The 24,909-nt window shown below is 42.3% G+C and overlaps 1 protein-coding gene across 6 annotated transcripts in view; it reads left to right on the plus strand.

Annotated features, from left to right (window-relative positions):
• Positions 1-24,909, plus strand: part of PLCE1 (phospholipase C epsilon 1) — a 325,782-nt gene that overhangs the window by 130,070 nt on the left and 170,803 nt on the right. For all 6 annotated transcript variants that reach the window (XM_032313903.1, XM_032313905.1, XM_032313904.1 and 3 more), the window contains one exon: positions 10,928-11,216. In XM_032313903.1, coding sequence (XP_032169794.1) covers positions 10,928-11,216 — 289 coding nt within the window. The remainder of the gene's footprint in view (positions 1-10,927; positions 11,217-24,909) is intronic.

The following is a 24,909-nucleotide window of genomic DNA, read 5'->3' on the forward strand; positions in this document are numbered from 1 at the left end:
GGAAGGGTGGGTGGGGGTGATGGCTTTTCAGGGTGGGAAGTCACCTCAGGTCTTACAAGATAGCAGGCATAGCCTTGGAGCTCTGGAGATGTGAGCATTGAGGCTGTTATGACCACTGGACACTGAAGAGCTGTATAGCTAGAGACAAAGAACTCACAGCTATCTTATCATTTACTGCTGGCTTGTAGCAACTCTGTGATAATCTCCAATTAAAAAAACACAGGGGACACACACACACACACACACACACACACACACAGTGGAATATTACTCAGCCATCAAAATGAATGCAATCTTGCCATTTGCAGTGAAGTAGCTAGAACTTAGATGTGTTATGCTAAGTGAAATAAGTCAGTCAAAGAAAGACAAATAGCACAGGATTTCACTCATATGTGGAATTTAAGAAACAAAGCAGATAAACATATGGAAGGAGGGAAAAAGGAAGAGGGAAGCAAATCATAAGAGACTCTTAGTGATAGAGAACAAACTGAGGGTTGCTGGAGGGAGGTGGGTGGGGGATGGGCTAAGTGAGTGATGGGAATTAAGGAGGGCCCTTGTGATGAGCACTAGGTGTTGTATGTAAGTGATGAATCACCGAATTCTATTCTGAAACCCCCAATATTGCACTGTATGTTACCTAACCAGAGTTTAAATAAAGACTTGGTGGGGCGGGGAGGGGAACACAGGTTACTTCCCCACTGCTGCTAAATGCTAGCACTAGGAATCATGATCAGTGTGATGCAAAGACCAGGCTGTTTCCTCTGTACTGCAAGGCTTCTGTTCTGCTGTTCTACCTCTGGTGGTCATAGTGGGATGTTCAGGGAGGTCAGGCTTCAGGCAAAGAGTACAAGAAGGAAACGTAGTGTTGGTTGGTCCAGAAGCAATGACCCCAGGAAGCAAGGGGCAGAAGAGGCCAGGACAAGGTGAGTGGGGATTCAGCTGGCACAGGAAGTAAACAATCCACCCCTCTGTGTCTGCCTTGGTCCCCTCCACCTGTGTGGACACACAGCAGCCTGGAGCCATAGGACTTCAGGAACTTTCTGTCCCTCACAGCTTCACACGTGCACAGCTTAGCAAGAACACTGCCTTGGAGCCTTGGAGCCAAGGTATCGTGGTCTGCAGGATTTGTGAAAGGTTTTTTTTTTTTTTTTCTTTTTCTTTTAGGGGCTTTGTCCCCATGTGATTCATTAACTGACCGGTTGCTCCTTTGAGCCGCAGGGAGCCTGGTAGTTCAGGCCATTAAATCCCTTCTGTTGGCCTAATTCATGGCCTGACATCCCAAGCCTCACAACATAATCCATTTGTCCTGATTTGATTTTTTCTTTTCAAGAGGCATCCTTGGCAGCCAGGTTTTCTCATTATGATATGATTCATCTGTATGATAATACCCATTAGAATTAGTATCTCAGACATGATTCATCTTTGGAAATATTCAGCCAGAAGCATCATTTTAGAAAGGCCTGTTCCAGTCACAGCCACAGGGACCTTCTGTGACAGATGCTGCGTCATTCAACTAGCATTTGTCCAATTTACTCTGCACTGGACTGCAAGCTAGGGGCTTTGGAGAATACCAATACAACAGGACTTCATCGCTGCCCTCAGGAGCTCCCATTCTAAAAGAAAGGTGACATGGTTGTGAGTATTTATGGGACAGGTAATGTGAGAAGTGCAGTCAGAGATGAAAAGTAACATCTTCTCCTTAAAGTCTTAGGGAGGGATTCTCAAACTTTATCACAACCAAGGTTGCCTGGAGGGCTTGTGACAACACATTTCAGGGCTCCAGCCCCAGAGTTTTTGATTGAGTAGACTTCCGGCAGTGCCAAAGAATTTGCCTTTCTAAGAAGTTGCCAGGTGACAATGCTGGTCTGGGGACAGTACTTTGGGAACTTGGCTCCAAGTCTTTAGCTATTTCTCTCTGGTCCCCTCTCTCTACTGCCTACAGGGTGCCAAGCAGTGTGCTCTGTGCTGGAGATGACTTGTTAAAATAAGACATGGCTCTTTCCCTCTGGGAACTCCCAGTCTGGAAGGGGAGTCAAACAGTGACTTCCATACTTCACAGGAAGTGCCCCCCGAGAGTTTTGCAGAGGGGTAGTTGGAGCACAAAAATGAAGATGCTGTCTTCTCGCTGGAGCCTGAGGAAGGCTGCATGGAGGAGGCAAAATCCCAGGGCTAAGTGTGGCTTGAAAGAAATTATGTGGGAGGGCTTGTCGGGCTGTTAAATTCCTAGATTATCAAATGTCCTGGGGACACCCTCTCACACTCCTTCTTGGATGTTTCCTGCAGTAATAAAGGTTTATCTCACTTCCCATAGAAGCCAGTGGTGGAGCTCTGGTTAATTGGCCCGGCCTTAGTAAAAGCCTTTATTTTTGGCTCCCTGGAGCTGTGTTTGGTCAGCGTCTCGTGCATGGTCTGAATATTCTCAGTAGAATGGAATTCTCTGCTCAGGCACTTGAATGGAATGTGGAATCCAGGGCAGAGGAAGGGACTGGCTGCTACCAGTATCCTACTCCCGGCCCCTGCTGCTCAGGTCTGCAACTTGCTTCGGTCCTTGCCCCTTGAAACAGCCTCACTGTTTTTGTTGACTCTTCAGGAAATTCAGCAGTTCTTTGATCATTCCATTTCGTTTAGACACACACACCCATCAAGCTTCAGTATTTTCAGCTTTCTAAAACACTGCTTTTAGATTCCAGAAGTTAGGAAGAGGACCCATGAGGTCAGTAAAAGGGGTTTCCAAACCACAACTCCTAACTGCGTTGTTATCTACCCTATTAACTCACAGTTCAAATAAATGTGATTATTTGGTTTTCTAGCTCAGTCTACTTAAGAATCACATTGTGGGGAGATAAAGGTGCTATTAGAAGTGCATACATTGGGGCGCTTGGGTGGCTCAGTGGGTTAAGCCTCTGTGGCTGAGGTCATGATCTCAGGGTCCTGGGATCGAGCCCCGATCGGGCACTCTGCTCGGCAGGGAGCCTGCTTCCTCCCTCTCTCTCTGCCTGCCTCTCTGCCTACCTGTGATCTTTCTCTCTGGTCAAATAAATAAATAAAATCTTTAAAACAAAACAAATAAAATAAAATAGACTCCATATCCACAATAGAGCCCAATGTGGGGCTTGAACTCATGATCCTGAGATCAAGACCAGAGACAAAATCAAGAATAGGACACTTAATGCCGGTGCCCATAACTAGCCTAATTTAAAAAGAAAGAAAAAGTGCATACATTGACACTAGTGACAAGTGACAATGGGTATTGATGAACACTGATAAGACCCTAACTAGGGGCACCTGGGTGTCTCAGTCAGTGTAGTGTCTGACTCTTGGTTTCTGTTCAGGCACAATCTCAGTGTCGTGGGACAGAGACCTGTGTGCAGTGGGCTCCACACTCAGCAGAGTGTCTGCTTCCCTCTCCCTGCTGCCCCTTCACCCATCCCACACACTCTCTTGCCTCAAATAAATAAATAAATAAACCCAATTAAAAAAAAAAAGATGATGAAGACCCTTACTATACACTGTATTAGAAAATAATGATGATCAAAATTAAGGTTAATATGTTCCATCTCCCATTTAAGAAGGCTAGGAAGTATGGGTTACTGAAAAATAACACTAAGTTAATTGGAGATGTCAGCTGACCCCTTTATGTTAAAGAACATTCATTGAATTAAACTGAATTAGGAGAGTCAATATATGAATCTATATCCTGTTTTTTTTAAGCCCCAATATTTCCAAATCATCATTTTCTTGAAGAGTCGGGATGTAGACTAGATCTGATTAAGCATTCTCAATCAGCAAATGATAATAGAATAATATTATACTATTGGTAAATTTCTCAGAGCAGGCCACCTTTGGTTAGGTGTACATTTGGATGTAGCCATTCTGGATACTTTGGAAACATTTCATGCCATTTCTATGTGATTTCCATGTCTGTTATTCAGCAAATGCAAGTGACATTACAATATCACCTGTTCAGATGTATCCAATATATCCATGACCAAAAAACTGGAGGACTCTAGCCAAGTTCTTGGAGAAGATATAGAATAGAGACATTTATTAATTTAATCAAGAACTTATTGAGAAGCTATAATGCCACGCACTTCTAAACACTGGAGATAGAGCAATGAAAAAAATTAAAATCCTCATGAAGCTGATATTCTAGATGGAGACAGACAATAAACAGAGAAGAAAGGATTGTTACTACAATTATCCCCTCTGAAAAGTGATTTGACAACTATAGTATAGGATTCCCTAACTGGGTAGTAGCTCTGGCTGAGAGAAAAACAATCCTTGGTGCTAAATCCTAGCTGTGTGCACACTGTGTGCACAGAGGTAATACCTCTTCCTTGAGCTGTTCTGAAATTTTAATGAGATCATGTCAATGCTCAGTACCTACTTCATTTTAAGCACTCAATAAATGTTGCAGTGATTACAAGTATTATTGAGTCGATGGACACCAAAGTAACAAGCTTTCTTCTTGTTGAAAAATTAAGAAGATATGCCATCAAATCTAAAAACATCGTAATTTTCCATAACTCTGACCCCAGAAAGATAGCTTTTGCAACAGAGCAAGTTATGAAATTGACTCCCCTTGACCGGTATCCTCTTTGACCCCAATAGAAGTCAAATTAAGACAAAGCTCTTTGTGGCTGTGTAGAGAAAGGGCCTTTCATCCTGGGTGAGCACTATGGATGTAGTGTACTGGCTACTTCATGCCTTTCTGTGCACTAAAGTCTTCGGCTTTCTCTCCATCTGAATTGCCCCAGCTCTCCTCAGTCTTGGATGTTTCTGTTATTTTGTTTTAGTTCTGAACTCCATGTGCCAGTGCTAGTTTCTATAAGGCATCCCTCTTTCTTGAGTCATAAGGAACACAAATGTTTTAAGTGTTGTCTAAGCATTATTTACTTTTCTGTGAATTAAGTTCATAATACCAAGTCATCCTGCTTGACGGTAGTACCTGGCGTAATGGGAGTAGTGTACATCCATAAGAAAGATTCATTCATAGTCCACAAATGGGGTTGCGGTTTGCAACATTGATCTATATTAAATCTCTAAGAACTTAACAATGACCCGATGTAGAAACCTTGATTCCTTTCCTTTTCTCATTCCCAACACTTCAGCTAGTCCTATGGAACCTATATCCAAAGTAAATCTTGGTTGTATAATAGTCTGCAATTTTTAATCAACTTAATTTGACCCACATATTTTTTGACCACCTTCCACACTAAAATAAAGTTCTTCTTGCTCACAGTGGGATACCCAGTAATTGAGCTTGCCGCAATGGATGTGCTTAATAAATATAAATCAATTGTTGAGCTAATGAACAGACACATACATGTTTGGCAAGCTTAGATGCTGTGTTGTGACATGTTGATTTTATCTCAAAAAAGATATTGGCCCCTAGAGGGTGGTGGTCTGTCTACTTATCAGCCCCTTATTATCACATTATTTGAGTGAGATAAAGTTTATGTATTTTTTTACCTTGTAATTTAAAACTATAAATCTCCATATAAAGGAAACGTATTTGGCCATTCATTAGTCATAACTTGCCCATTTTCAGAAGTAGTTTAGGGTGACCATGAAAGGAATTATCATGAATCAAAACAATAATAGCGATGTAAACATCACTTAAACCTTTTGCCAAATAATAATATTTTCTTGAATCCTGCTGTTTGGGCTTTTGGTGTGACCAATTTAGTACAAAGGATAAAGGACCACGGGGCTGGACAAACCAGATTTCAGTCCTGGCTCAGCCTCTTACTAGCTGGATAAAGTTGGCTGTATTTCTCCACCTCTCTAGGCTTACTGTCTCCATCTGCAAAATAAATCAACCTCATAGGGTTAGTGTGTGGATGCAAGTTAATACTTGTCGTACCCAACACACCATCATTTTGTCAGTTAACTTTTATAACAAAGCACTCCCAAAATTTAGTGACTTTTCACAACGCTCATGTATTTAACTCCTGTTTCTGTGAATTTGTGGTTCTCCAAGTCTAGATCAGGAGACTCTACTGGGCTCTCTCATGTATCTATGACGGCAGTTGGACTGGCAATTGGATGATCTAGGATCTCGGATGACCTCACCATGTGTCTGGCTATTGGCAGGCAATATCCGTCAGGGTGACAGGAGTGTCTAGGCCATGGTTTCTCATCTTCCAGCAAGCTAATTCTGGCTTCCCCACATGGTAGTTGTTGCAGAGTTCCCAAAAGCAGCAAGAGAGAACAAGGTCAAATGTACAAGTATTTTTCAAGACTTTGCATGCATCACATTTGCTAAATTCCCATTGGTTGAGCAAATCACAGACCTGGCCCAGAATCAGTGAGGGAAATAACATATGACCATTTTTATAGTCTACCTCAATCAGCATTGTTGCCATCATTGTAAAAAACAATATTTGTTGAGTATTTATTAGGTGGCAGGTGCTGTTCTAATCAATTACATTTATAAAAGCTTATAATCATTACCTCAATTTTATGAGGCAGATACTATTATAGTCCCATATTGGAGAAAAGGACACAAGGCACAGAATAACAAAGCAACCTATCCAAGGTCACACAGCTGGGAAGCAGGGGAGCTAGGATTCAAACCAACACTCCAGAGCCACATTTATAATGACTATTCTATACTACATCCTCTTCCTCTTCCTACTCTATATATATGTGGGACTCTCCATGGTTGCTTCTTTTTTTGTAAGTGGATGACCTAATAAGTGTTTGTAGCCTGATTTTAACTTGTTCCCTGAGCAATGCCATATCTATCAGCACTTTATCTATGTTTCACCCTTCCAACATCTACCTTATTAAAGCTTACCTAGTATTGGTATGACTGGAATGTTTTGGTCCAGATCTTGGTAGAACATGTTGATTCTTTTTTGTTTTTAGTGGAGTGTTAACAATGGTGGGGGAGTTTAGTCTAGAATTCTTCATCTTTATTTCTTCAGAGAAGTTTGGGGACTTGGAAACAAGTGGCTGATGGCAGTCGATTATTGAATATATACATAACATTTACATATGTTGGAGATAAACAGCAGCACCCCTTGAGAGCAGAGACTGTGACTTTCTCTGTGTCTCCTTGGCAACTAACAAAGGGAAGATCACCCAGAGGACATGTTGGGGGAGCTCACTACATGTTGAGGGAGCTCGGTTTATTGTATATAGCTACAGCCATGTTCATATCCCATTAAGGCATGGGTCACACACTTATATACTAAGAGTGACCAAGTACTGGGAATATATGACCACTAGAGAGGAGTAGGGACTGGTGTCAACTGAAGAACTCATGCCCCAGGCAGCAGGGAAAGGTCTAACCATTTGACAGCACAGGGGAATGGGAATGTTCAGTGTTGCCAGATTGTTCCAGTTTTTAGGAAATGCTGTAACTTCAAATGTGTATGTAAATTTTCCTGATTTTATTTTATTTTTTAAAGATTTATTTATGTATTTAAGTAACTTTTGCATCCAATGTAGGGCACAAATCATGACCCCAAGTTCAAGAGTCACACGCTCTACCAACTGAGCCAGCCAGGTGCCCCCACCATCTTGATTTTAAAACACTATGTGTCCGATCAAACGGGTCTTCTGATAAATCTGACCCATGGCCAGCCAGTATGTCACTCCCCTACATGAGGCGCTGGGTGGCACATCTCTATTGCATTATACCTGTCCCAAAGGCCCGTGGAGGAAGGGGAGCCACCGAATGAGGCAAAGATGGAGCAGTAAGGTAATAAGAGAGACAGGGCTTGAGGAAAGATGGATGATTGTCTATTTCAGAGATTTCACAGAGGTCAAGGAAAAGAGAACATAAGAAAAGGCCACTTGATTCAAGTAAATTATTTGCTACAACACTACGTTCACAGAATGGGTTCTTATAAAGGAAGGAAGGAAGGACGGATGGAGGGAAGGAGGAAGGAAGGAAGAAAAAGAAATCCATGGTCAAGTAACAGAAATACTCCAAACACTCAGTAAAACAAAGTGAAATGGATTTCTTTACTCTGACCTTTTTCATTGTCTTTAATATCCTTTTTTTTTTTAAGATTTTATTTATTTATTTGACAGAGAGATCACAAGCAGGCAGAGAGGCAGGCAGAGAGAGAGGGGGAAGCAGGCTCCCTGCTGAGCAGAGAGCCCAATGTGGGGCTCGATCCCAGGACCCTGAGATCTTAACCTGAGCTGAAGGCAGAGGCTTAACCCAGTGAGCCACCCAGGTGCCGCTGTCTTTAATATCCTAATACGCAATGTAAATTTTCAAAAGGAGAAGTGGATGCTAAGTGTTTCAGTGATCAAAGAGTCCTTATTTCCTCCAATCCCTCTAGATCTAATGATTTGAGGAAAACATTTATGGGAAGCAGGATGAGGGACTGAACGAGCCACTGGGGATCTCTGAAGGAGTGTTGTGGAAACTGGAATGCATAGGTAACAAGTGAGCAATGGAGCAGCTTGGCGTGTAAAGAAAGTAGGTGATAGGTAAACCCATTAGTAACTAAGAACGATCAGCATATTAATCTTTGTAAAATAAAACCTTTTTAGCATCATTCCTCGAATAAAAATAAATAAACCCAAAAAAGTGAAGGTTTCCCTACCTCTGATGGATTAAACCTCTTTGCCTGACATTCAAGGCTCTCCTTTATCAGGCCAGCTGACCTTTCTGGTTTTCCAGTTATGCCTTAACACTCATTCTCTGCTCTAAATACCCTGTTCTGCTCACTGTCCTTAGGGCATTTTCTGTTTTCCAGCCTCTTCACCCTTGCTTACAATGTGATTTGCCTCCCCCAGCTGCTCTGATCAGAGCCGTGCCTGTTTTCCAAGGCACAGCTTAAATCTGCTTTCCTCCGAAGCCCTCTTTAGCCATCAAACCTCACAGTGGATTCTTTTCTCTGAACTTCTAGAGCATTTAAACTTCTTAAGGATTCATTTGAGACTTAGCGTGTTGGACATTGCCTCTATGATTCGAAACTGTAAGAGGAAAGGCAATGTCCTGAGCTTTGCAACTCTCAACCCCAGTTTGCCCTTGCAATACACCCAAATAAGGGAGGATGATATTATCAAGCAGCACATAGGAGCAAGGGTACAACCCCATCATGGTGAATTTCACAGACTGTTCTTTGTTATTATACAAGCACCTGCTATTCCTTGAGGATGGAAGAATCCACTCTCTGCTTGCCCAAGAGTAATGGTTGTCATTTGAAAACCCTAGGTTGAGCACTTTACATATATGGTCTTGGTGAATCCCACAAAGTCCCTAAGAAGGAGCGTTAGTATCCCCACTTTACAGAAGAGTAAGCTTTCTCTAAGTATTCAAGTCACCTTGTTCATGTTTATGACCCTCTCTTTAGCTGGTCCAGGCAGAGCCAGCCATACGACCCACATACTTGACCCCAAGGCCTGGGCTCTTTCTGCCCCAGCACAACATCTGCCTGGCCACACTGGTCTCTAGAAATTTAAGGGCAGATATTTAAAGCTCAAAATTCACACTTTTCCTTCAAGTGGCAAGTATCTACCAGTTGGGTATGAAAGGCAGAGTAGAAATCTAGTTAGAGTCAGTGCAGTTTGAATACCAGGGGTGTTCTAAGAACATTCTAGGGTCTCCTAAGGACCTAGCAGAGCTCAGTAGGTGTTTTCTTGAGGGCCGGTGGGTCCTGGTTCAAGTGAGCTTTGGAGTCTGCAGCATCACAGGGGTGCATGCACAGCCTGGAGGACATGTGAGAGCCTTTTCTTGCTTGGGTACTCCTTGATGTCACTAGAGGGATTTCTCCATTTTCACCCTACCGTGAACTCTCTGCTTATCCATCTGTCTCCCTTACTAGACTTTGAACTCTGTGCCGGGGAAAAGCTATCTTATTTACCGAGACCTGACACATAACTGATATATAAATACAAAATAGCCACTTGTTGATTTGATGAATGAATGACAAGGCAAGGTGCTTAAGGTGGAGACAACACAATTAACTTTTATTCTACTATCAGAAAACTAAATTAAGTCATCCATGTTGTATTTCTTCCCTTTTCTTTATATACATCCAGAAGTCTCAGGCTTCCCAGAGACCTTCACAAACCCAGACCCTCCCTGTAAGACTGTCAAACCTCTTAATTTTCAGGCCCCATCTTCTAAATTAGATTGTGCAGCTTTTCAGCACCGGAGATGTGTGCTGCTCTTTGTGCCTGCCCCCCATCTTTCAGTGCACTGCCTCCCGCAGAGCGGGATCTGTATAAACACATGCTAACAACTGTATTGGAATTATGGGTGGGAACTGGTCCTAACTGTACTGTCTCCTTGAGATAATTCTTGGTGAATTCAGATGATAAAGGGGAGAGGAAATCAGGATGGTGACAGAGACAGAGCAAGAAGAATAGGCAGGACCTGTCAACTCATTGGAGGTGGAAGGTGAGAAAGATTGAAGAGGCAAAAGGAGTCAAACAAAGATTTTGAACCAAGTGGATGGATTGAAGGATTATGCCCAAGAGGGAAATATAGAACTTCTTCCCCAGACCTTCTCATCCTTGCAGTAGTTTGAACATGGAGAAAAGATTCCTCATGAATGTCAGGCTCAAGTGTTCCTTGGAGACAGACAGACCTGGGACAGTCAGGCACTCAGGAGAGTCCAAAAGGACAAAAAGGGAAGGTTTGACTTTGTCACTCTGCTAGGGAGGAAGAGGAGAAATTTGAGCTGAATATATTTTTGGTTGGAACAACTTGTAAGTGCTCTGTTTGATAGCAGGGTTGTTTGAATGGCCGATTTCATAACTGCACATAGCTTTTCCAAATAAATGGTGTCTGTAGAATGTTCAGGTTAATGCATGAGTCCAGTGCTCAAGAGTGTTTGTGCTTAGAGCAACTGAGCCTTCTTTCTTCATAAGTCATCCTGGCATTTTGTCAACAAACTAATTTGCTTTTCTAAGAAACTAGATTAATACTTCCTGTACTCTGTGCTATTCACAGATCTACAATGCAGTGAGAAGCGGAGAAGAAATAGAAAATACAATTGAATCTCTTCTCCATGTCTTCACAAATCTCCCGGCCTCCGAGGCAGCCCATGAAAGGATTAGCATTGGTCCATGCTTAAAACAGTGTGTCCAAGACACCATATGTGAGTACCGGGCCACCCTCCAGAGAACGTCCATATCTCAGTACATCACGGGCTCTCTCCTAGAAGCAACCACATCTTTGGGAGCAAGAAGTGGCCTACTCAGTACTTTTGGAGGATCCACTGGACGAATGATGCTAAAAGGTAATGTCTGAAATGTCACTTTTAACTTTTCATCTTTCAGTGCAGAAAAGAATCTAAGTTAACGCTTATGCATCTCCTGATGGAAACTTGGGTTTACTTATTGGCAATTTTAAATAAGGATTGCCACTTTAGTAAACTATAAAAAATAATGTAGTCCTTTATCAAAATCCTTTAAGGTGTAAACATTCCAAATACTAAGCGTTACGAATTTGACATTTCTTTTTCAAAAGAAATAAATGGTTACAAGACTATCTTTAATTTAAAAAAAAATATTCAGGGGTTGCTTGGGTGGCTCAGTGGGCTAAAGCCTCTGCCTTCGGCTTAGGTCATGATCTCGGGGTCCTGGGATTGAGCCCCACATTGGGCTTTCTGCTCAGCAGGGAGCCTGCTTCCTCCTCTCTCCGCCTGCCTCTCTGCCTATTTGTGATCTCTGTCTGTGAAATAAATAAATAAAATCTTTATTAAAAAAAAAAAAAAAAAAAAAAGGTTGGGGCACCTGGGTGGCTTAGTGGGTTAAAGCCGCTGCCTTCGGCTCAGGTCATGACTCCCAGAGTTCTGGGATCGAGCCCCATATCCGGTTCTTTGCTCAGCAGGGAGCCTGTTTCCTTCTGTCTCTCTGCCTGCTTGTGATCTCTGTCTGTCAAATAAATATATAAAATCTTTAAAAAAAAAAAAAGGTATACAGACAGGTTTTCTCCTAGTTGTAGTCTATGACATGTCAATTACTGTGATGAAAGTCTTGTGAACAAATTTGGTCATGTGGTCCCAGTGAAAACCAACACTGATATGGAACAGAGTGAAATGCAGTTCTTCTTACCACACAGAATCAGTAGGTTCATGTCAACCAGAAAAGCTAAAGGCCATCTCCAATGACTCCCATTTTAAAAAGCAGGATAGTTAGGCATCCCACTAAAAAATGAAAGCCAATGGAAAATGGGGTCCCTGAGCACCAGAACTTCCTAGCTACTTCCCACGAGTAGCAGAGAGGCAGGTCAGAAATGGCAGTGCACCAAAGAACCTTGGAGAGTTGTGCACTGCACAGCTGTCACAACCCACTTGGCAGCCTTCCCTGGCAGGAAGCTGCCAGCCAGACAGGGACCATGCAGAGCAATGTTCCACTGCCTGGGGGCTGCCAAGAGCTTGATCTGACATCCGGCCATTTCTCTCAAGGAGAGCAGCTCTTGTCCCTCCACAGCAAGTCCCAGACCTGTAGCTTGCAGGCCAGTGACCTTCCTCCCCCTCCCCACAACACACACCCTGGGCAGGCCCAAGAGGAAGTACACACCTCCCTGGGTACCATGTGGGTACCATGTGGTACCAAGTTGGTGTTCGTTTGTTTTCTAGAGTCATTTTAGCTTTCGCAGCTTGGTGATAAATGATGAATGAAGGAAAACACAAGGTGTGGGGACACTCATCCAAGAGACCAAAGTGTTTCCTATGTTTATCATTTATTCAGCATATGTTTTCTGAGCCCCTACTGGATGCTTGGTGCTGGGTGGGGAACAAAACACAGTTCCTGCAGTCATGGAGCTGGTAGGCTCTAGGTGGTAAGCAGTTTCCCCCATGCACAGGACTCAGGATTTCTCTACCCTGTTGTGATTCCTGGTGACTACCAATCTTCCATTCTCTGTCCATGCTCTTCCTGGGAAGCCGGGCTGAGATGGGCATGTGGAGTTATTGTTGCTTTAAGGCTTGTGACTCCGAGAACTTTGTCCTATGAGTTTGACAACTTGAGTTTGTCAGAGACCCCATCCATGCCCAGCCATGTTTAGGTATATGGGTGATTCTTTTTTTTTTTTTTTTTTTTTTTTTTTTTATTTTTTTTTTTTTAAGATTTTATTTATTTCTTTATTTGAGATACAGATAGAGAGGGAGAATGAGCAGGGAGGAGGAGTAGAAGGAGAGAGAGAAGCAGGCTTGCCACCGAACAGGGAGTCTGATGTGGGGCTCTATCCCAGGACCCTGAATTCATAACCTGAGCCGAAGGCACTTAACCGACTGACCACCCACATGCTTCAGAGATTCTCATGAAGTACAAGTCAATTTAGTTGCCTTTAGGTTGTTTATGATCCTAATGAGGAGGCCAGATTTGTGTGCACCAAGTATTTGAAGAATACTTCACAGAGAGTTAAGTGCTAAATAATGTGAAAGTGGCTTTAATCGTTCAAAGAGTTTAGAGAGGGAGTTAATGTTCTTTGTGACAAATGGCCTGGCCCAAAACACGAGACCTCAAACAAACAAACAAAAGTCCATGAAAGCCACTTTCTTTCTTCTCCATTAATTGCAAAGGGAGGGATCTCTAGGTTCCCTGACCAAGGCAGCTGCCTCCAGTCCTACACAGACCTTTGGGGAGAAAAAAGGAGACTGCTCGTTAGCATGTCTTTTGCCCTGACAGTAACTTGATCTCAATTGCTATTTGTACTTCCCTGTTCAGATCATAACTTTTTTTAAAAGATTTATTTATTTATTTTAGAGATATGGGGAGGAAAGGGCAGAGGGAGAGGGAGAGAGAGTCCAAGCAGACTGTGTACTGAGCCTGGAGCCCAGCACCAGGCTCGATCTCATGATCCTGAGATCACAACCTGAGCTGCAGCCAAGAGTCAGACACTTAATTGACTGCACCTCCCAGGCACCCCCAGATCAGAACTTTTTGATCAACATTCCCAGCTCAGAGATTCATTGGACCCTCAGCTAATATGTTATCTTTAAATTGGCAATTTATGCAAGAGTTGGGATTTTCTTTAACTTTCTCTTTTGTAGCTCTCTGATGGTTTTTGATATCCTTCTTTAAGTAGCTTCTGCTGAACAATACAGTTAGCTGGCTGGCTTCTGCTCCAGGCTTACTTCTGTAGCTCTGACTTGTTCTCTTGGAAAACTTCTCTGACTTTAGTGCCCTCTCCCTTGGGGTCTTCAATGTCTGTATGTGCCATAGTGAACCATGTGTTTCTTTAACATGCAGTGGAAGAAAATACATCCCAAAAACCATACAGGTATTCAGAATCATAGAATGTTTATAGAATCTATAGGTTCAGCCTCTACCAGTTGGGTCTTGAACTCTGTTGGCCATATACTCCAGCAAGGGGTCTGGAAGACATGCTGGCGCTGTGACCTGGTTGTCCGCTTCTCTCAATGTTCACTGCGTGTCCTGTGGCATTGAGTTGGCCAATGGCTTTCAGCTCTGTATTGCTAATGAAAATCGCTAGGAAGTATATAGCACAGACTCAGTCCCCATTTTATAAATAACTTGTATTCCAGAAGTTCATTTCTCAGGGACTGTGTGGAACAGAGAATACTTTCCTAGAGACATAGTATTAAACATTGTGATTTGGTTGACTCTCGTCCTCAAAAACTTCTTTAACCCACCACAGGGTTGAAATCTATATACTCTGTTGGGAAGTGTTTTCTCTTTAGTCTCTTCAAACACTATTATTGGAATACTGAGAATCGGCCTCCAAACAAAAAGCTATACAAATGAGTTAAAAGACACTTCCTGCTTAAGGGAAATAAGTTTAATCAAGGTGAACAGAGTTAAATTGAAACTTTTATGAAGATTTTGAAAAGAACTTCAGGCCATTTAGGAGATTTTAGATGTTGGCATCTAGTTCTCTTGTATGGTTAATCACTTTTCAAAACTCATGCTGATATAGTGCTCGCTTCGGCAGCACATATACTAAAACTCATGCTGATATAAAAGAATCAGAAAATTATTATCTCAGTAGTTCCCAACCCTCCCTTTTTTAATGGAGGCTTGTAAATGGAGAGAAGAAGGGAAGAGAGGCCAGGCAGGGTTTAATTTGTTTTTTCTCCCAGAGGGAAAGGGTAAGAAAGAGATTAAAAAAGAATGACTTCTCCCATAAGAGAGAGCATGTTTGAAATAGATTAAAGGGAGTTGGGAAAGGTAGAGAAAAAGACAAGTACTGTTTGCTTCCATTTTTTTTTCCCCAAAGTTATTTATTTATTTATTTATTTATTTGACAGAGAGAGACACAGTGAGAGAGGGAACACAAGCAGGGGGAGTGGGAGAGGGAGAAGCAGACTGCCCTGTTGAGCAGGGATCCTGATGCAGGGCTCAATCCCAGGGCCCTGGGACCATGACCCAAGCCGAAAGCAGATGCTTAACAACTGAACTACCCAGGGGCCCCTTGATTCCATTTATATGAAGCACCCAGAACAGTCAGCATCATAAAGACTAAGGGCTGGTGGGGGATAGGGAATGTGGAGTCATTGTTAATGAGTATAGAGTTTCCATTTTACAAGATGAAGAGTTCTGTACAACAGTGTGAATGTATCTAATGCCACTAAAATAGACACTTAAAAGTGGTTAAGATGCTACATTTTGTATGTATTTAAACCACCCCCCCATCCCTGCCATAAAAAAGAATAAAAACTTTCTAGAAGAGGAAGAAGCTGTTATGTAGGTCTTTGGTCCCAGGTTTATTACGATGTTAGAATCCAGGTTGTGGAAAAAGAAATTTGAAAACAGACAGCTCTTCATGTGAACTTCCAAAGGGGGCGCAAGTTGGCTCGTGTTGTGGAAGTGGTTGTGATTACAAGACGAGGGTTGCAGCTGCCTGCAGTAGGTGAGACTAGGAAAGAAAATGTCCAGTCAGTTGTTTAGGAGTAACAAGGAGTAATAAGTCAGGAACTGGGGACTTGGGCTTGATTGGCCAGAGTTCTGCAGCCTTGCTTCTTTACCACAGACCATAGGATTCTGCTGACTCTTTAGTATCTCACTGAGCTTCCACACCTCCGATGGTACAGGTGACTCTAGAAAGACAGCTGGCAATTAGGATACAAACATTCCCGATTTTCTGCCTTCAGGACCACCGAGGATGGTCTGTCTACAAAGTAAAAAGTTTGCCAAAAAACAAGAAACATTTCCTGATACGAAGCATTGATTAGCAAGGGTGTGCCCTGGATTACCAAGGTGTGGTTTCTCAAAGTGGGAAATGGAGCATTTACACCATTTAATTCCAGTCTGGGTCCCTTTCTCTCCATCCCTCTTTACCTTGCTAGAATCTCAGGATCAACTCCCGATAGCAGTGATGGCCACAAGAATTATCGACATCAATAATCAGGAGGTTTTCTAAACCCATTGCCTGCTTTTGTTTTCTTTTTTTCCAATGTCCTCTCTACTGAAAATTACAAGACCGAGATAAAATAAAGAGGGAGATTGCTGATATTAATGTAAAACACTGATAGTAAAATTAGAAAAAAATAAGTGGTAAGGGAAAGGATATTTTATTTGAAGGCAGCTAAGTGTTTTCAAATGTGCATATTGTACGAGCCAATATAATAAATTTGGTATATTAAATTCAATTTTTCCTTCTCAAGCTGTTGCTAAGTAAGTTTGTAAATTAAAGGATTATGTATTTGCATAAGACCAGGACAAAGCTTGTTCATATTCAAATTATGTAGCAGAAAGAACACTCTACTCTTCATGTTAACCAGTTTGAGTGTGTGTCTGTATATGTAAAGAATAACTATCTTAAAGGTGTGGGTCATACGTAGATTGTAAATAGAATATTAACATGAAAACAAAAAGTGCCATACATATTTAAATTCTTATTGAAAGTAGACAGTATTTTGTTTCTGATAGAAAGGTCTAATAAATTTTTCTTTTATTGTAATAAGGATATTCTATTTGTGTATTTTTCTAAAATGAATACCTTCAAGGATAAAAACAAGAAGTTGTAACAAGAACACATACACATATTAGAACTATGTGACTATACCTCATAAATAATTTAGTTTATAAAGGCTGTCTTCGTTGACTTCCTCATAATCAAAACAATTACCCTTTATATGCCTACCCAGCAGTGGAAGGCATATGCATACTTCTAATTCCCAGATTTAAGTTTATTTAAAGAAATCCTCTGACTTATTAGTTTTGTGGTTTTGAAATTGTTTTCTTGGTGGTTAAAAGTATGCTTTATGTAATTTGGGGTATGTTTCTGTACCAGTTAATCAACTAGAAAGTATTCGTTCACTGTGGCCCAGTGCTATGTCACCTCTGGGAAGAATGTAAGGGATTACATCTGGAAATCTTCAACTTGAACAACAGTATTTCTCACTCCAGCGAAAATGTAATATTAGGTTTTAGGTCTACTGAGGTAGCTCTTACTACCCGCCAAGAGATTTATGAAGTGCTGGGCTGCACAACTGTTGGTAGGTTCTGTAGCTCATGGGGTCAGTAAGTCTGGTGGGTAAAGGACAAAGCCCAGTGCCTTGGGTCCACAGTAGTAAGGTGTCATCCAGGACTGTGACGCTAGACCTGAGTGTGACCCAGAATGTGACTCCATGTCTAGGTATGACCTAAACATGCTCAGATGTGACCGAGGACTATGACTCCACACCCAAGTGTAGCCTCAGAGTAAATTACAGCATGTGATCAAGCATGTCACTTCATGGCCAGGTGTACCCGAGGACTCTGTCTTTGCACCCCTGCTCATAACCAGGGGGTGCTTCCAAAGTACCAGAGGAGGGTGAAGTCACATACCTCACATGTAACAGGAGACATGATGCTTCTGTCACCAAAACAATTATCTATATTTTGAAGGGGAAGAAGGGTCAGGCAGAGGAATTATATTTTTTTTTAAGTTTTTTTCAAGACAACACCCCCATTTCTGTTATCTCTGACATTTTAAACTCCTCCATTTGTAAAGAGAAAATTGAGCATAAGGGCAGGTCAAGTTGGGTAGAATTACAGTGTTAATTCTTATTGTTAACATTTTCTTACTCCTTGCTGGGTAGCAGGTATTGCTCTGAGGGTTTGCCTGTGTGATTGCATTGAAAGCCATTATTCCGTGGTCCAGTGAAGGAGGTACTACTATTTGCTAATGAGGAGACTGAGGCCCAGAGACATTAAGAATCTCACCCTTGGGTACGCAGGTAGTCAGGAATGGTGTGAGTGAGTGAATCTAGGCAGCGGGTTGAGTCCATACCATGTTCCAGGTACTGCAGCATGCCCTCCTTCTGTATTATTTCATTTAGTCCTCATTGTGGGTTGATTTATAGACCGCAAAAGAGATATGTAGAAGTCCTAACCCCTAGTACCTATGAATGTGACCTGATTAGAAAATAGGATCTTTGCAGATGTATTCAAGTGAAGATGAGGTCATTTTCAGTGAGAGTGAGCCCCAAACCCAGCAGCTGACTTACCGTGTTTGAGGAAGAGAAGAGACCTAGAAGCAGACCCACTGTGGTGAGTACAATGTGGTGATGGAGGCAAAGATGGGAGGCTCACCCACAAGCCACGGAACATCAAAGAGTGCCAGCCACCACCAGAAGGTGGGAAGAGGCAAGGGAGGATTCTAACTAGAGTCTTAAAGGAGGTATGGCCCTGCCAACACATTGATTCTCAGTGTCTAGCCTCTACAACTGGGAGAAGATAGATTTCTATTGTTAGCAAGCATTCCAACCGTGGTAACTTGTTACAGCAGCACCAGGAAACTAAGAGAGTCCTTTTTTTTTTTTTAAAGATTTTATTTATTTATTTGACAGAGATCACAAGTAGGCAGAGAGGCAGGCAGAGAGAGAGGGAAGCAGGCCCCCTGCTGAGCAGAGAGCCTGATGGAGGGCTGGATCCCAGGACCCTGAGACAATGACCTGAGCCGAAGGCAGAGGCCCAACCCACTGAGCCACCCAGGCGCCCCTAAGAGAGTCCTTTTGACAGTCTTGTGAGGAGGAAATTATTAACTCCAGGAAACTGAGGCTCAAACAGGTTAAGTGACTTGCCCAAGGTCGCACAGAGAATAGGTATGTGCAGCCAACCTAGACCAAGCTTCTCCAAGGCTCATGGTCACTGCTATGATGGCGACATGTTTGCAGCTCCCCAGTAGCAATGTCTATCTCCACCTCGTTTTAGTTGTTTGGGGTTTTTTCTAGTCATGAGCTCTGACGCTCATCCTCCTCCCGTACACATTTTGCCTGGCACAGGACCAAGCACGGAATAGGTTTTCAGGGGGCTGTATTTTATGATAAAAAGCTTGGATTTTACCTTGTGAGTAATAAAAGACACTGAAGCATGCTAAGGAAGGGTGTGATTTGATCAGATTGGGTTTTTAGAAAGAGCCATATGGCGTAAACCTTCGTGGAATCAAGTGGCAGGTGTGTTCACAGAATCAAGAAACATGTAGTCATTACTATTTTATAACACTTAATTGAATGAGAAATTTTTTTATATTTTTAAAGATCCGATTTATTTTTTTGAAAGAGAGTAAGATCACGGAAGGAGAAGGAAAGGCAGAAGCAGACCTGCCACTGAGCACAGAGCCTGATGTGGGGAACTGGGGTCCTGATCATGACCTGAGATGAAGGCAGATGCTTAACCCACTGAGCCACCCAGGCACCCTTGAATGAGATAATTTTAGAACCTAAAAAAGAAAATACTAATTTATACTGTAGGTTGTACAAATATATATAACTCATACAAATGAAAATGCAAATACATTCAGGAGGTTTTTGAATTGGCACAAAAGCCATTTTCATCATCTCCGTAAAACATTCTCAGCACCAGGACCCTGGAATGGCTGCAGGGCTATCTCTGGGGCCTCCCTTACTCCTGTCTGATCTCCCTCCCCTCCTTCCAAGGCACCATCTGCCTCTGGGGGTCCAGAGCCACCCTGACTATACCAACCCATCCACTCCTCACTCATGGCCCCATAATAACATAATTGCCTATTCTTTCTTTAGTGGATCCCAGTGAGGCTTGTGAGCAGAGTGACGTGCTGGGTTAGAATAGAGATCTGGAGTGTTACTGATGGCGTCAACTGAGGCGGACAGGGGACAGGTGGAAGAGCTGAGAGCAACTGGCAGGGGGAATGGGGAACAAGGTGCAAAGGCTTGAGACAGAAAGACACACAGTATGTTCAGGGAACGACCAAAGCTTGGGAAGCACAAAGGCTGAGTAGGAAGGCATAGGGCTGGGGCAGGGAGGAGAAGATAGGTCTCCAGGGGGCTGTATTTAAAGATAAGGAGCTTCGATTTCACGTTGTAGGGAAGGAGAGAGACACTGAAGGGTACTAACGAAGGGTGTGAAAATCAAACTGGGTTTTTAGAAAGATCCTTCTGGTTGCAGTAAGGGGTGGGGCTGCAAAGAGTGTCATCTTTCTTTTTTTTTTTTAGATTTTATTTATTTATTTGACAGACAGAGATCACAAGTAGGCAGAGAAGCAGGCGGAGAGAGCGGGGAGGGGGGCAGGCTTCCTGCTGAGCCTAGAGTTCGATGCGGGGCTCGATCCCAGGACCCTGGGATCATGACCTGAGCCGAAGGCAGAGGCTTTAACCACTGAGCCACCCAGGCACTCCCCGAAGAGTATCATCTTAACCCTGGCGTAAGTGTCCAAAATACAGACTCTTGGGCTTCACCGCCAAACCTACTGGATTAGCCTCTGATACTAAAGGTGAGCGTGCTTGGTGTAGAAGATGGAGGGAGGGAGAGGGCAGTGAGAACCAGAGGCACTTGGAAGGGTATTGCTAAGGCACAGTGCCTAGTAGGATGTTGTTGGCACACTTAGCAACTGGTAAAAATTACAAAAGGCCTCCTTCCTCACTCTCTACAGGCTGATACAGCCTCATACCCATGCATTTCAGTTAGGGCACAGCATGCTAGCTGGATTTCAGACCTCTTTTCCCCTCGGGTAAGCACTTTTGTGCGGTGCACAGACTGTTCACTCTACCAAAAAGTCTGAATCCTGGGGAAGCAGCAGAGAGGCGCAGGAAAGGGGTAGAATTAATAGAATGTGGGTATTGGATGGATGTAGTATGGATAAAGAGAGCTGAGCCCAAGATGACCATTATTGCTATCTATTTTAAAAAATCATTTCAAGGGGCGCCTGGGTGTTTCAGTGGGTTAAGCCTCTGCCTTCAGCTCAGGTCATGATCTCAGGGTCCTGGGATCGAGGCCCACAGGCTCTCTGCTCAGCAGGGAGCCTGCTTCCTACTCTATCTCTGCCTGCTGCTCTGCCTACTTGTGACCTCTCTCTCTCTCTCTGTCGAATAAATAATCTTTAAAAATTTTTTTTAAATTAAATAAAAAATAAAAAATCATTTCAAATCCTTCCAATTTGGGGCACCTAGGTAGCTCTGATGGTTGAATGTCTGCTTCAGTTCAGGTTATGATCTCAGGGTTCTGGGATGGAGCCCCATGTCAGACTCCCAGCTGAGCCTCTCTTTCTGCCTCTCCCCCTGATTGTGATCTCTACCTCTCTCTCTGTCAAATAAATAAATAAAACCTTGAAAAGAAGTTATTCCAATTGGTTATTAATAGTTAAAAATTATTAGTATTATTGGATTATATGCCCACTGCCACCCCATCCCCACCATCACTTCAAGAATTCAGGAAGTTAAGCGTTCATTAAAGGCTAATTATTTAGTATAAGAGGCTAAAACCTCTAAAATAGGAAACAAAAACATTTTTTATGATTAAAAAAAAAAGTCCTAACCACTGAATTCAGAAAAGTGATTGGTGAGGACAGCAACGCCAGGTAGCTACTTGGGATCTCCATATTTGAGCTGGTCATGAAAATGTCTAGTCATAGGTACAGAATCTCAGAATGGTCCATGTTCTAGAAATTCATTTGCAAGATAGTTATTTGAAACTCTATACCTAAAGACAAAACAGCAATTAAACTCCAAGCTTTCCCCAAAATAACAAAACCGAACTCCTGAATATTTTAAATGAAAAAGTACTAAAAGATGATTTTTCTATGTCCCCCCCCCGAAAACCAAACTAGAACAAAAATTTGTTGTATTTACCCTGAACAAGGTGAGTTTAACTAGAAAACAAACAAAAAGCAAAACAGATAGATAATCCTGGGGAGTCAAGAAATACATTTAAATTGAAAGGTAAAGAGATAAGTTTGAATACTTTTTAAAGCTGAGGCAGTTACCAATAGAAAAAAAAAAAAAAACCTGAAAGTATACAAGTCACAGTAATTGGGAAAATGGGCAAAACTCCTCATCTTTCATCAAGGTGATTGAATATATTCTTCTTTCAGAGAAGGGAATATTTAAAGAAATAAGGATGTAAAGCTTTTGTAGTGTAAGGACATAACAGCCCCAAAACAGACACCGAAACCAACAAAAATGGTTACCTCCAAGAGAAGCCTTTTATTTGTCACTTTCCACTCATCTATACTGTTCAAATGTTTATTTCCATGAGCACATACTACATGGGTCATGTTTTAAAAGAGGCTTTTGGAGCCTATGTGAAGATTCTGATGGATTCAAGCCCCTCATTTCCAGTACCATTGTTATCAGCTGCCATACAGAAGACCATTTGGGGCTCCCATTCAAATGAGAAGAGAGAGAGGAGGACCAGAGGATTTGTTGAAGTAAGATGGGGAGAGGGGCTCAGAGTGAATAAGACAAGTTTGATTTTGGGCTCTTCTTTGTCCTGATAGGACTGTCAGCCTCTGAGTTGTTTCTTGATTTAAAGAAATGTAATGTGAGCATCATTCTGTCTTGGGTTTGAGACTTGATTTCAACACCATGTTATCTTGAATAGGTGACTTTTTTAAAAAGATTTTATTTATTAGAGAGAGAGAGAATGAGAGAGAGAGAGCATGAGATGGGAGAAGGCAGAGGGAGAAGTAGACTCCCCACTGAGCAGGGAGCCCATATGGGACTCGATCCTGGGACTCCAAAAGCATGACCTGAGCTACTACTAAACCAACTGAGCCACCCATAGGTGACTTTCTTGAGGCTTCAGTGTCGGCATCCATAAAATGAAAATAAGAGCACAACTTGTTAGAGTTGTTTGGAGGATTAAATGAGATAATGCATACAAAGAACTTAGCCTAGCAGCCGGCACCTAATGATTACAAATAAATGGAATGATGCCCACGCTGAGGATGATGATGGTGGTCATGATTGCTGACACCTTGGAATGCCAGCCCTCCACTGTTAATTCAAGTGCTCTGCTCTTAGCTCAGTCAAAATGCGCACAGAGGGGTGCCTGGGTGGCTCAGTGGGTTAAAGCCTCTGCCTTCAGCTCAGGTCATGATCCCAGGGTCCTGGGATCGAGCCCCACATCAGACTCTCTGCTCAGCAGGGAGCCTGCTTCCTCCTCTCTCTCTGCCTGCCTCTCTGCCCACTTGTGATCTCTAACTGTCAAGTAAATAAATAAAATCTTTAAAAAAAAAAAATGCACACAGAAAGAGAGACACCCTCCTGTTTCCATGGCTGTGGACCCAGAGCAGTAGCATCTAAAGGGATACTTGAAAGGAGGTATCTACAGGCTGGGGGCTATCCCCATGTAGAATCTTCAGTTAGATTTTCCTTAGGACCCATGCAACAGATCATTTATTCATTCATTTGCTTATTTGACAAATATTTATTTTTTATAATGCTTTTTTTATTCAGAATTAAAATCTCAGTGAACTTTGCATAAATGCTATTTAAATGTTTGTTTTTAATTTTTTATTTTTTATTAATATGTATTATTAGCCCCAGGTGTACAGGTCTGTGAATCGCCAGGTTTACACACTTCATAGCACTCACCATAGCACATGCCCTCCCCAGTGTCCATAACCCAACCACCCTCTCCCTATCCCCCACCCCCAGCAACCCTCAGTTTGTTTCCTGAAATTAAGAGTCTCTTATGGTTTGTCTCCCTCCTGATCGCATCTTGTTTCATTTTTTCCTTCCCAACCCTCCAAACCCCCACGTTGCCTCTCAAATTCTTCATATCAGGGAGATCATATGATAATTGTCTTTGTCTGATTGACTTATTTCACTTAGCGTAATACCCTCTAATTCCATCCACGTCATTGCAAAAGGCAAGATTTCATTTCTTTTGATGGCTGCATAGTATTCCATTATATATATACCCCACATCTTGTTTATCCGTTCATCTGTTGATGGACATTAGGTTCTTGCCATAGTTTGGCTATTGTGGACATTGCTGCTATAAACATTTGGGTGCCCGTGCCCCTTCGGATAACTACATTTGTATCTTTAGGGTAAATACCCAGTAGTGCAATTGCTGGATCATAGGGTAGCTCTATTTTCAACTTTCCAAGGAATCTCCATGCTGTTTTCCAGAGTGGCTGCACCAGTTTGCATTCCCACCAACAGTGTAGGAGGGACCCCTTTCTCCACATCCTCGCCAGCATCTGTCATTTCCTGACTTATTAAAGCCATTCTGACTGGTGTGAGGTGGTATCCCACTGTGGTTTTGATTTGTATTTCCTGATGCCGAGTGATGTGGAGCACTTTTTATTTGACAAATATTTATTAAGCATCCCCTGTGTTCAAAGCCCTGTGCTTGGTCCTCAGGATAAAACAGTGAATAGATGTAGTCTTAACTTTCAAGGAATTCACTTGCTATTGGAGGAGACGGACAGATAAACATGCAGTTTGCAGTGTAAATGTTATAGTTGAAATAAGCATAGCATACCCTCTTGAGGGAAGTTTGAGGTTTCTAAAACCATTTAAGAGCCTGAAGAAATGTGAAGCCCTATTTCACCAAAGAAAATAAGCCCTCACCTGTATGGTGAAGCTTCTTTTGTTTCTACTTCATTCTTTGTTGGTATCATCTCTCTCCCCTCCAGAGTGGAAAAGATGCAAAGCATTTATACCTAGGATTAGGAGCCATGTCTAAAATCTATGATTGGTACAGAATTTAGTGTTCAAGTTAAAATTAATATTTTTTTATGAAGATGTATAAAATTGAGATTTTTCAGTAAAT

Source organism: Mustela erminea, chromosome 14, assembly GCF_009829155.1.
Source record: "Mustela erminea isolate mMusErm1 chromosome 14, mMusErm1.Pri, whole genome shotgun sequence".
Taxonomy (NCBI): Eukaryota; Metazoa; Chordata; class Mammalia; order Carnivora; family Mustelidae; genus Mustela; species Mustela erminea.